A 13,452-nucleotide genomic window follows, 5' to 3' on the forward strand; every position below is an offset into this window, starting at 1 on the left:
ATCATTCTATTTCTATGCAGAACCCGAGTACGGGGAAGACGATTGGAGTGGGCCGTGAGTCACGGGGTCTGTTCTATCTGGTTGTTCCGAGTCCTTCTGTTGCTTGTTCTCCCACAGAATCTCCACAACTCATCCACAGTCGCCTCGGGTATCCTAGTCTTTCAAAATTACAGAAGATGGTTCCCCTTTTGTCCGGTCTTCAGACTTTAGATTGTCAGTCATGTCAGCAAGGAAAGCACATGCGCTCCTCCTTTGCTAATCGAGTCAATAAACGAGCTGATGCTCCCTTTTCAATTATTCATTCAGATATTTGGGGTCCTAGTCGTAGTGTGATTGTTTTAGGGTTTCGGTATTTTGTTACCTTTATTGATGATTTTTCACGTTGTACTTGGATTTATTTAATGAAAAACCGTTCTGAGTTGTTTTCTATTTATCAAAAAATTTCTGCTGAAATTCATACTCAATTTGGTGCCTCTATTCGTATTTTCCGTAGTGATAATGCCAAGGAATATGTTTCTGTGGACTTTTTTAATTTCTTAGCCAAACAGGGTACTTTACACCAAACTACTTGTCCTCACACTCCACAGCAAAATGGAGTAGCTGAACGTAAGAATAGACATATCATTGAGACTGCACGGACTCTTCTTACACACATGCGTGTTCCTCTTCACTTCTGGGCAGATGCAGTCCTTGCCTCTTCTTTTCTCATCAACCGGATGTCTTCATCAGTGCTTGATAATGACGTTCCTTATAATTTATTGCTTCCAGATGTTCCTCTCTACCCTCTATCCCCACATGTCTTTGGTTGTACCTGTTTTGTTCATGATCTCACCCCTGGTAAGGATAAGTTAACATCCAAAGCTTTTAAATGTATTTTTCTTGGTTATTCTCGTCTTCAAAAGGGTTATCGTTGTTATTCTCCCGATTTTAAGCGTTACTTAGTTTCCGCTGATCTCACTTTTCTTGATCAACAACCCTTTCATTCTATCCCATCTCAGTTGTCACAGGTTGATCATGTTCTTCCTGTCCCTTTTCTTGACTTGTCTTTGCCAGCTGCAAGTGCTTCTATTCCAGATGAGCAACCTATTGCTTCCATACCTGCGAAGCGTCCACTTCTTACCTATCAGCGTCGCAAACCTGTGCCTCCTGTCGACTCGACTCTTAATGACTCATCACCCACTGTTGTTGCTTCTTCCCCTCCGGATCCTTCACCAGAGGCTCTTCCCATTGCTCAAAGGAAAGGTACACGTACTACTCGTAACCCTTATCCTCTTTATACCTTTTTTAGCTATGACCATCTTTCTTCACCTCATTTCACCTTTGTTTCTAGTCTTTCTTCTATTTCTATTCCTAAGATCATAGGTGAAGCATTTTCCCATCCAGGGTGGCGCCAAGCGATGCTTGATGAGATGACTGCACTTCATTCCAATGGCACTTAGGACCTTGTTTCTGCTCCTCCAGAGAAGTCTATAGTTGGTTGTCGCTGGGTGTTTACTGTGAAAGTTAGACCTGATGGCCATGTTGATCGACTCAAGGGACGCCTAGTTGCAAAGGGTTTTACTCAAATATTCGACCTTGATTATAGCGATACATTCTCTCTGGTCGCTAAGATGGCGTCAGTTCGCCTATTTCTTGCTCTTGTTGTTGTTCGTCACTGGCCACTCCTTCAACTTGACATCAAAAATGTCTTTTTTCATGGTGATTTACAAGAAGAAGTTTACATGGAGCAACCACCTGGTTTTGTTGCTCAGGGGGAGTCTGGGAAGGTGTGTCGTCTTCGAAAATCCTTATATGGTCTCAAGCAGTCTCCTCAGGCATAGTTCAGTCGCTTCAGTTCTGCTGTTCAGGCGTTTGGCTTAATCCGCAGTAAAGTTGACCATTCTGTATTTTATAGGATTACATCTCCTGATAAGTGCATCTATTTGTTAGTCTATATTGACGACATCATTCTCACCGGAAGTGATCAAGACGGAATTCGTCAGTTAAAACAACATTTATTTAGTGCATTTCAAACAAAGGACCTTGGGAAGCTGCGTTACTTCTTGGGAATTGAGGTGGCGCAATCTAGACAGGGCATTTCTATCTGTCAAAGGAAGTATGCCATGGATATCCTAGAAGAAACTGGTATGTTGGGGAGTAAACCAGTTGATACACCCATGGACCCTAATGTCAAGTTATTGCCCGGACAGGGGGAGCCGTTATCTGATCCTGGACGTTATCGAAGGCTAATTGGGAAGCTCAATTATCTTACTGTGACTAGGCCAGATATTTCTTTCGCTGTTAGTATGGCTAGTCAGTTCCTTGATTCCCCTTGTGATTCATATTGGGATGCTGCTGTGAGGATCCTCCGATACATCAAATGAGCACCAGGGAAAGGTTTGTAGTGTTCGGATCAGGAAAATACAGAAATTTGTGGTTATTCAGATGCTGATGGGGCAAGATCACCCTCGGACAGACGCTTTACTTCCGATTATTGTGTCTTCTTTGGAGGAAACTTAATTTCGTGGAAGAGCAAGAAACAACCTGTTGTTGCTCGATCTAGTGCAGAAGTTGAGTATCGTGCAATGGCAAATATTACCTGTGAGTTAATCTGGTTAAAGCAGTTGATTCAGGAGCTTCATCTTTGTGAACAGAAACAACCCATGACACTCATCTGTGATAATCAAGTTGCGCTACATATATCCTCTAATCCTGTATTTCATGAGAGGACCAAACATATAGAGATTGATTGTCACTTCATTCGAGAAAAGATTCAGTCAGAAGAAATCAAGACAGCTTTCGTCAACTCTTCTGATCAATTAGCAGATGTCTTCACTAAAGCTCTTAGAGGTCCTCGGGTTGAATACATTTGTAACAAGCTTGGTGCTCACAATATATACGCACCAGCTTGAGGGGGAGTGTTAGAATATATTAGATATGATTAGATTACTTCCTATCTGTAAATATTCTGATTGTATTAGGTCTGGGCCTTTCACTTAAGCTCATTAGGGTCTCTATATATTGTAACTCTCTGAATTAGATCAATACACAACATATTATTTTATATTCAAGTCATATGTTTGGTTCGGGCATTAAGAAATGGATTTCGAGTTAAAGCCATTGTGCTCATATTGTCACAGAACTTGAGGACTAGACAAACGGATATGAAGTTCCCTAAGTAGAGATTGGATCCACAAGATTTCAGCACAAGTTGTGGCCAAACTGCGATACTCAACTTCGGTACTAGAATGGGCAACTAAAGTTTGCTTCTTGGACCACCAAGAGACAAGGTTTGGACCAAGGAAGATGCTTGCACCAGATGTTGACCACCTATCATCAGGATCAGAAGCCCAATCAGCATCACAATAAGCTAAGAGAGATAAAGGGGCAGTAGGACATGCTGCCTTGAGTTGCAAGCCAAATGAAATAGTGCCTTTCAAGTAGTGCAGTATTCTTTTAACAATAACCCAATGTTCCTCCAACGGTTGAGCCATAAATTGGCAAACTTTATTTACAACATAACTAATATCAAGTCTAGTAAAAGTGGCATATTGAAGAGCACAAACAATTGACCTGTAGTGATGTGGATCAGGATAGTAATGAGATCCAAACTGAGAGAGTTTGTAGCTACTAGGCATAGAGGAAGAGATTCCCTTGGCTTCTTGCATAGAAGCTCTAGTGAGTAAATATCAAATGTACTTTGTCTGGGACAACATCAATGTATTGGAAGAATTCCTTTTAACCTCAACACCAAGGAAATAATCCAGATCACCCAAATCCTTCAAGGAGAAACTTCTTCGAGTATTCATGTGGTTCATCAATGCTTGGCTTCTGATTAAGACATTGGCTCTTCCATCAAGGCTTGACTACACTCATCAAGACCTTGGCTTCCCATATCTTCAAATACTCGAATCATCACAGGTCAATCCATCAATGGCTCTGATACCATATCAAAGTTTGGTAAGAACAAGAAGAGAGAGAGAGAGAGAAAGAAGATATCAGAGAGGGAGCCATATTCAGATAATGAAACTAATACACGAGGGCTCTATTTACAGAGCAAAGTAAGGACTCAGATCTGAGTCAGCAAATAACAAACACCCAACAAACTAACAGAATACAAAATAGAAAGACAAGAAGGTATCTGATACATACAGAAGTATAGTAACATTAGCAAAGCTAAAGAAATACTAAAGCTAAGTGAGCTATATCACTAATAATAATATGAATGAGTTCGCAAATAAATGATTCCATGGCTACTTTAGCACTTGACCTTGCAACGACATTTTGTTTCTTACTTTTCCAAGACATCAAGTTATTCTCAACGAATACACAATATCCGAAAAGGATCTCCTAGAGAAACATGCCTAATCATCATCTAAGTATCCAACAACCCAAATGCAACCTTTATCCTCGTTGATGAATCCTTTTCCTCGAGCCATTTTAAAGCACCTTAAGATACGGATTACTGCAATGTCCTTTGCAAGGTGAAATTAGGAACTGGCTTTTACCACATTAACTACAAAAGAGTGTCTGAACAAGTGACTATCAGGTAGTTCAATTTCCTAACTAGTCATTTCTATATTCTCCTGGATCAAAAAGTGAACTAGTCATTTGTATAAATTTATCATTTGGATCCATAAGAGTGTCAACAAGTTCTGCATTCAATAGTACTATTATCTTAAGAGTGTCCATAGCATGCTTTCTTTGGGAAATCAGGATACTTGTCCCTAGATTGCACCACCTCTATTCAAGAAGTTTTGGAACTTTCTACAAACTTTTGCCTAAAATGATGACAAAATGTTGTTTTACCTAAGATAGACATGGTGATCATTACTTGTGATGACAATATTATCGATATATATAATCAAGTAAATGCACTCGTTAAGCTGAATAGCAACAAAAAATCAATTGGTCAACCTCACTCAATTTCAAATAGAATTGTTCAATCACAATGCTAAATTTGTCATTTGTCAAACCAAGCCTTAGGGGAATTGTTTAAGGCCATATGGAGATTAGTGGGGATAACAAACAAGTTTAAAAGACTCCACCAAAGTAAAAAAAATCCACAAGGTTGCTCAATATAAACTTCAACAAGATTACCACCGTTAAAAGTATTCTTCATGGCCGCCTAATGAAACAGCCAGTAGTGATTAGCAGGTATTGACAAAAACAAACAAATATAAGTCATTTTTGCCACCAATGAGAAGGTTTCAGCATAATCTAAGCCAAAACCTAATATATCCTTTGGTCACCACACAAGCCTTAAGACAATCAAGTTGACCATCATGACCGACCTACGAGAAAGATCCACCAATAGTCCCTGCTAGACTTCCTGAGTGGAAGAGGAATGAGGTCCCAAGTACCACTACTTTGAAGTGCACATATTTCATCAACTATAACTTGACTTTATACAGGATGAGATAAAACATCACCTGAAATCTTAGTAACAGACACAAAAGACAAGAAAGAAAGATAAGCCAAAAGCAAAAAAGAGAGACAACGACATAACTCAAATTAACATAGTGAGAAGGGATACGTGGAAATCGTATACTTTTTCAAAGAGCAATGGGAAGGTCAAACTCAATAGGCAGAGCGAGATCAAGATGAGGAGCTAGGGTTGGAGGAGAGCCCATAATGACATCATCAAGAACAATAGAAGGAATAAACTCAAGCGATAGAGGTGGAGACAGTTGATGATCATAGAACTAAAAAGAATAAACATGGATGGGTATGTCTTGAACTAGGGACCTCTTTGGTAGGGTGCCGCAATAGAGATTTAAGGTAGGGAAAGAGGTAAGACTACAAATACATACTGAGAAGAGGAGGAAGGAGGCCCAAAGAAGGGAATGAACTCAGAAGATAACATAAACCGAGATCAAATATCAACGGAGAATAACAAAGTAACAACTATAACCATTTTGAGACCAAGTGTAACCAAGAAAGACACTTGAGGGACTGAGACGAAAGTTTGTCAATACTAAGAGTGAGAATGTGAAAAAAACAAGTACATATGAAGAGAAGAGGTGTCAAGGAATAAAAGAATAGATGGGAGACAATATAAAATGAGATACTTGGTTATCAAGAATAGAGAATGGCAATTGATTAATAACAACATCACCCCAAAAGTAGAAAAGGGACATGTCAATAAGGTAAGAGTGTCCATGTAGTTTCAATAAGGTGCCTGTTTTTGCACTTATCAACCCCATTTTGTTAAAGGATATGAGCACAAGACGTATGGTGAAGAATGCTATAAATATTTGCAATGGTTGAGACAAGAATACACAGGCATTATCACTATGCAAACGGCGAATAGGAATACCAAAACCTGTTTTGATTTCATTATAAAACTGTTTAAAAGATAGAAAACAATTTAGGCCAATTTTTTTTCAAAAATAACCAAGTAAGATGTAACTAATATCAATAAAAGTAACAAAATATCCCAAGGTTGACACAATGCAACCACGACCCTAAACATCATAATGAACTAAAGTACAATGAGACTTAGCTCGACTATAGACGCTATTGGGAAACGAACTACAGGTATGTTTTCCAAGTTGACACGACTCACAAACTGACTAGATAACTTGGAAATACTAGGCAACAATTTCTTTTTGTAATTTAGCAAGGCTAGGATTACCTAATTGAGCATGGATGAAAAAAGAATATTTCTAGAGGCCAAAACATGAGAAGGTTAAAGAGGCCATTGGACTCGCATTCAGTGCCAATCATGAGTCTTGAACTTCGGTCCTACAAATAAACATAAACTTTAGTGAAAGAAATCGTACAACCAAGAAAACGAGTCAACCAACTTAGAGAAAGCAAATTTAACAGGAAACTTGGTATATAATGCACATCATCAACTGAAAGGAAAGGGAAGGAATACATAGAATGAACCCCTTAAGATTATGCTTTGCAACCATTAGTAAAGGTGGTTGTAGGAAAATAACTAAATGTAGAAATTTTCGAAAGCGGATTTATTATCGGATATGTGATCAGTGGCACTAGGACCTGGGGATGATGATTAGGACAGACAAGAAAAGGATTACCAGTATGTGCATCAGAGGCAATGGAACTACAACCCTAATGTTCCTCAAATCAATTCAAAAAGTCAACACAAGCAGCCAAAGATGATAATGGAAGATTTGATAACACAAAAGGTTCCGATGGAGCAGCCAGTGAAACATTGGCAGTGCATAGAGGTCGACCATGGAGAATATAAAACTTACCAATAATATGGCCCAACTTATTGCAATGGTGACACTTGAGAAAAGATTTGTCGAACTTACAACCATGACCAGCACTCTGGGATACAAGTGCAAAGAGATCAATTGGAGGAGGATGAGGCATATCAAACTTAGGCACGCTTGGCTGGAATTCAAAGTAAACTATAAGGGCCAGCAGCATGAAGAAGGTGCTTCATTGCTTTAGTTTCTTTGCATAGATTGGTCGTGAAGTGAGTTTCATAGTCTTATCCAGTAAGCCTAGTCTCATATCCAAGGCCAAGTGTCATAACTGCTACCATCCAACATGTCAATGAATAAAGGGGCACTGGCATAGTTGGTGAAAATAGGAGCTCAGCCTTCAGAGTGTCCATGGAACCATCAAAAGTGGTAAATCCAACCATGAATAATAGTGGGTAGTGCAAAATATGAATGCAGAGGTGTTGGAGAGGCCCCATGTGAGGGGAGACGTCCAAACAAATTGTTTGAATAGGAAGATAATAGAAACCGATGTGAAAATACAATTTTCTTCACCAATGAGCAGTGGGTTCACCTTGTAGGCACAGAATATGGTTGCCTCTCGTCATGCTCTACGATGCCATGTTAAAGGAAGAGAAAATGAAAGACTGTTGATAAAATGTGTATTAACTGCATAGCAGAAGCTGAATTATGTAGACAAGAAAGTAATAGTTGTACTTCACAGATATCCTAATTACCATATTTACATGATTTGATTAGCTTATACAAAGAATCTAGACAATTGGCCTATAAAATAAATCAAGACATTATTTACATACTTGCCATTGCCAACAAAAACAAAGTACTCAAACAATTATTTCAAACTAAAAATTGCCTTTTTGGGAAGAAGTAAATATGTGGCGTCATTTTGGAAGCATTTGCATGCTTTGACTCTTTGCCAAGCCACATATAATGGAATTTTAATCCAGTAACAGAAGTTGAAAAAAATTTAAGTACTTTGCTTTCAAAATGAAATATTAATAATCTACATGCCAAAAATATATATTTAGCATTCATGAAGACAGTATGCCTGTGTGGAAAATTGTATAAGTGAAGACCAGACAAAATTGAACACGAAAAATTGCCAAAACTAGCAGACTTCAAAACATTTGTGAAAAATATTATATGCACAAGGGAGGGTAAGTTGAACAAAGGTTTTTCAGAAAAAAAAGTTTATAGCCCAAACACATGTGGTCCTTAGTGATTTATTTTCTTTCTTTACATGGAAAGCCAAAATTAATTTGATGTGATACTTATACAAATAATAATAAGCTCACAAGAAACCATTCTAGACTTACTTTACACAAACATTTTCTGTTATTTAGTAGTGACCGAAATTATATTGACATAATGCAAATCCTAGACAAGGTATCTTCTGTTGAAAATTAAAACAGCATCTTAAGGACACCCAAGGTCAACATAGTAAGTGGCAACAAACACTTTAAATTATATTATAATTAGGAAAAGGAACAGTTTTACACCCACGGAGAGAAAACAGAAACAGAGATTAGAGACAGGTTCTCACTAGCAACTGGGTGTGAACAAGTTGTTGCCTTGATTCCTGAAAAGCTTTACATTAGTAAGCAGTCATAAATTTCAGTTTAATATAAGTATATTCGTAGAAACAACTGTACTTGTTCCTGCAGTGCATCTTTAAGCTGAGAAAGCAAAGAAACCCTTGCAGCCTCAGCCTTTTCAAGTGGCTCCATATATTGCTTAAGCTCCTTTTCCTGCTCTTGCAAGTCATTCACCAAAGTGGATCCTGGCTGATTTCCTGATGTGATGTCCAACCAAAACAATGTCAGAGTAACCAATAACAATAAATTAATTCATTAATCACTTCGCTATTGCAATACAAAAAGATAAAAAGATATACTGCTTTGTTTGAAGTAGAGAAGAGGTAGCAAGTGAAGTTGGCCGTGCACATCTTCAAATGCCCTAAAAAATAAGGGAAGTGCAATATACCATGTAAAGTGTCCACTCAATCCAAAAGCTTAATTTGTTAGGTGAAGGTCACATTAATGGTTTTATATTAATATCCCCGCAAGAATCCTTGGGCTTGAAGCGTGGACAATGCACAAGCCTATTTTTTGGTTTTTCTTGTGCTAATTTTAACGTTACTTTTTTTTTAACTTTATTAGAAAACGGAGTAGTGAGGTTCAAACTCATGATTACTGGATTGAATTGGTTGCATTATATAGTATTAGAGCTTGTGACCAAAGTTTGAACCTCATCGCCATGTTTTCTAATAAAAATTAAGAAGTTAGAGTAAGCATAAAGTAAACCAAACAATGAACCTGTGCATTGCCCACTTTTCAAGTCAAGGGCCCTTGCGTTTGCGTGAACGAGTGTGTTAGAGAGATATTAATACAAAACCATTAATGTGGTCATCACTTACCAAGCTTAAACTTTTAAATTGAAATGGTTATTTTACATACCAATATAAATTGTAGATTTTGTATGGGATTAATGACAACACACACACGAGAAAATCCATAATCATAATACATCGCTTCCCTTCATCAATTCCTCAAAAAGAATAACTCTCGCACATCACTGACTGATACTCCTAAAAGTCAGGCTATCAAGGGGGTGCCACTACTTTAAATGGAACTCTATGTCTCACACCATCCCATATGGGACCCATGCTTCTGCATCAACCTGGATGGGTTGGAAAGAGTGGTCCATCCATGACAAAGGTGGACAAACCCAACTCCTATAAGTCAGGCAAATAAGAGGGAGAAACTCTCCATTAAAGGGAAATTCTGTGTATCACACACAACCAGCTGATATGTGACTAATGCTGCTGTATTATCCACACAATGTCCAACAAGAGTTAATAAGTCTTGACTCCGGAATCTTGATAGTGAATTTAAGCTTCGGGTTGCTTTTGGGCCGGAGACTATGTAGCTTTAAATGTTACCAAATTCTGCAAGTATATCAAAACTGCTTTGTGCAAGTTGTAGATAGTAGAGCTCTGATATCAACCAAGATAGCTTGGTAGGAAACATGGAAAATGATGGCAAAAAATATAGTGAAGGAGAAGTTTGAGTTTTCACTTGTTGAGAAGGTGGCAACGAGTACTTGGAGTTTTTTTTGTTCATCCTGATTCATAATTGATAGCCGCACAACTCTCTACGGATAAGCATATTATGTGCAGATCTAGTTTACTGTCCAGTAAATTTTGCACGATAAAGGAGAAACTTTCCTTTGGATTTGGAACAATCTTTTTACATTTATCACGAAGCAATGTGTATGTCCCTCTAATCTAGAGAAGTTTTTATGGTCTACGTAAAGATTTAGGTAAAAAACAAGGAGATTAAAAAAAATTTGGTAGTGAGCAATATACGCAAAAAAGGCATCTTTTGTCCCCAAACTCATGGGATAGTGTTACATTTTTTGGCTTTTCTTTGGTTTTCTGCTCATGGCTGCTTCAAGGGAGTTGATATCTCAAACCTGCCGATAGAATGGACTTTTTACAATTTCAAGCTAGTTTTCCCCCAATTTTAGCTCAATCTTGAAACCGACCAATTTGTTCAGACTGGAAAGCACAAGTAACCCCTCTATTTTCGCAGCTTTCTCTTTAAAGTCATAGTTTGAAACAAATATGTATTTGACTATGTATCCTGTCACTTTGTTCATACTAAACATACCTCTAGGTTAAATTTGGTCTACTGGGGGTAGTGCAAATGTAAAAGAGATTAGATAAAAAGTAGGTTTATAAGCTACTACGTACTGAAAATGGTTGATTCCCTACACAATGGCTTTTCCATCAACAATGGATTAAATTAACATTATACCTCACATTTAAGAGGGCGAGTCTTGGAGCAGCGGCAAGGTTGCTCCTAGTGACCAAAAAGTCGCGGTTCGAGTTTAGGAAATAACCTCTTACCAAAAATGTAAGGGTAAAGCTACATACAATTAACCCTTATCTCTAACCTCATAAGTTGGGGAGTCTTGTGCACCGAGGTTTACCCTTATACCTCGCATTTAAGATTTTAAATTGACATAATTCAAATTCCATCAAGGATTAACTCAATTACCAATATCTCTGTGTTTTAAGGATTTAATTCAACAAATACTCATCCCCATTGTCACTGTTACCAACACTCACCCCCAAGCCGCCATCATACCCATTGCTACTGTTGCCACCAACCCCCATGCCACCATTGTCACCACCACCGTGGTAATAGAAAGGAATTGTTTTCCCATTCTCGACCATACTAAATGTGCTAATGGCTAACCTACAAGACCTATGATTTCCTGTTTTGTTCCATTTTATGTCAATTCCACTTCTAATGGTCACCACCACATATGACCTACCATTTCTAATTTTTTCACCATCGCCTAATATTTTCATATTTCAAAATTAGGTTTTCAATTATGATAACCATCGCACCAAATTCCTACAAACAAATCCATCAACAAATGGCCCTGCAGAAGTTACACCTAAAAAACAAAAAATATTTATCATCACATGATAGATGTAACTTGTTTAAATATTTTCCATCCTTGTAATAAAAATTTTGCTTGAGTCCAAAAAGAGTAGCAGGCAGAAGGATAAAGTCCCTCTAGCAATCCTCCTACCTTGAGCCAATGTAATTTCAACAGCTTCCACAAGTTTACCCACATCACGCACCGCAGCATTACACTTGTTTAAGGCAGCTTCCTCATTAAGATGATCATCGAGAACAGACTGAAATGCTGTTAGTATTTTTTCTGGCAAACACCCAGCGACCAGTTTCTGCAATGAAGATGACCAAGAAATGACACACCTCAAAATCAGACCATCAAAACAACACCTAATAGGCAACAGATCAAACATCAGAAGTGCTGCTGCAACTTGCTTACTATTCTCACTGAGTGTGCATCCCTCTTTACTATCTTGATAGAATTTGAACTCTTTCCATTGCTTGCAGAGGATGGAAGGGGAATGTTACCCATTATTTCATCCTTAAGACCCTGACCTCGTGAACCAAAAACCTTCCTCTCCTCCCATATGTCAACCTAAACAAGTCAACAGAAGACCCCATTACCAATCTAACCCAACACCCAAACCCCAGAAAAGTTCCACCCGGAAGGAAAGAAAGAAAATGAAAGGTCAGTTAGAAAGTAATTAATTAACAAGGTCAATGGCATAAGATAAAAAAGCTCATAAAGCAAAAAGGATAGGAACATATGGCTGACAAAAATGGATTATCTACAAAAAAAAAAAGATAAAGCCTTATCCCACTATGTAGGGTTCACTACAAAAGTGGATTCCCTCATGCATCATTTATCTCTGGCAGTACCTTGCAGAACTTAAAGCAAGTGAAAATAAGACTTACAAGTCTGGTCACTACTTTCCTTCCCAGTTCGTCACCACTTTCATAAACAAGTCTGAGAGCTGCTGGAAGAACTTTCCAGAATTCATTAACAAATTCACTACCCTTTCGCCTACTATTTTGCAAGATGTCATTAGCCAAGTACAGGAAAGAGACACGCTGTTCTTTCTGGGAAGCATTGAATAATTTATCCCATGTTTCAACTATTTCTTTTGCTCTCTTCCGGTGAGAAATACACCAACGGGACAGTGCTGAATGAATGATTAAGAAATACATATTGCAATAAATCAATCTCAATAATAGAGAACCAAAAAAAGGGAGAGGGGACAAAAGTGAAAGAAATAAAATTGAAATTAAAACCACATCTATCCAGGTGAATTTATTATATATTTTTTTTTAAGTGGAAATCAATATCTAAAACAACATTACTTCTTGAAAATTATTCACCCAGTGAAGAAAATTGTGCAACATGCTATTATCATTTGCCAAAAGTGTAAAATGCAACTAGCTTATTGATAATTCTGGTACAGACAGGTAGTAACATGTCCAAAACATATTTTTAAACTAGTTGTTCGCTTCTTCATAAACTCATCATCTCTTTAGGAAGGGGTTCTCATAGGGATTTGCTAATTAATGGACTGCACAGCTCCCTTGCATAAATGATCTTTTGTTAGTTTCCTTTTGTTTTAATTGTTTTATGAGATTCACCGTCCTTCTGCTTCATACTCCTATCTTTCTTTGAATAAAAACTTTCTATATCCATAAAAAAAAAAATCTGATACTTAAATGTTAGGGATTAGTGTTTCTCATATTGTAAGAGATAATTTTATCTCCTACACACACAAAAAAGTGTGTGATATTTTCTTTTTCCTCTCTCTTCTCTTCACATGGGTCCACATGGAACCCACACA

The 13,452-nt window shown here is 37.8% G+C and overlaps 1 protein-coding gene across 1 annotated transcript in view; it reads right to left on the reverse strand.

Moving 5' to 3' along the window:
* LOC133294297 (uncharacterized) overlaps positions 1-13,452 on the reverse strand; it is a 36,216-nt gene that overhangs the window by 5,575 nt on the left and 17,189 nt on the right. The window contains exons 3-7 of the mRNA XM_061492951.1: positions 12,545-12,792; positions 12,069-12,224; positions 11,805-11,961; positions 8,852-8,991; positions 8,743-8,778 (exon numbers count right to left, since the gene is read on the reverse strand). Coding sequence (XP_061348935.1) covers positions 8,743-8,778; positions 8,852-8,991; positions 11,805-11,961; positions 12,069-12,224; positions 12,545-12,792 — 737 coding nt within the window. The remainder of the gene's footprint in view (positions 1-8,742; positions 8,779-8,851; positions 8,992-11,804; positions 11,962-12,068; positions 12,225-12,544; positions 12,793-13,452) is intronic.

This window comes from Gastrolobium bilobum, unplaced genomic scaffold (genome assembly GCF_033153095.1).
Source record: "Gastrolobium bilobum isolate Gb01-03AN ecotype WA unplaced genomic scaffold, APGP_CSIRO_Gbil_v1 utg9383, whole genome shotgun sequence".
In the NCBI taxonomy this organism is placed as follows: domain Eukaryota; kingdom Viridiplantae; phylum Streptophyta; class Magnoliopsida; order Fabales; family Fabaceae; genus Gastrolobium; species Gastrolobium bilobum.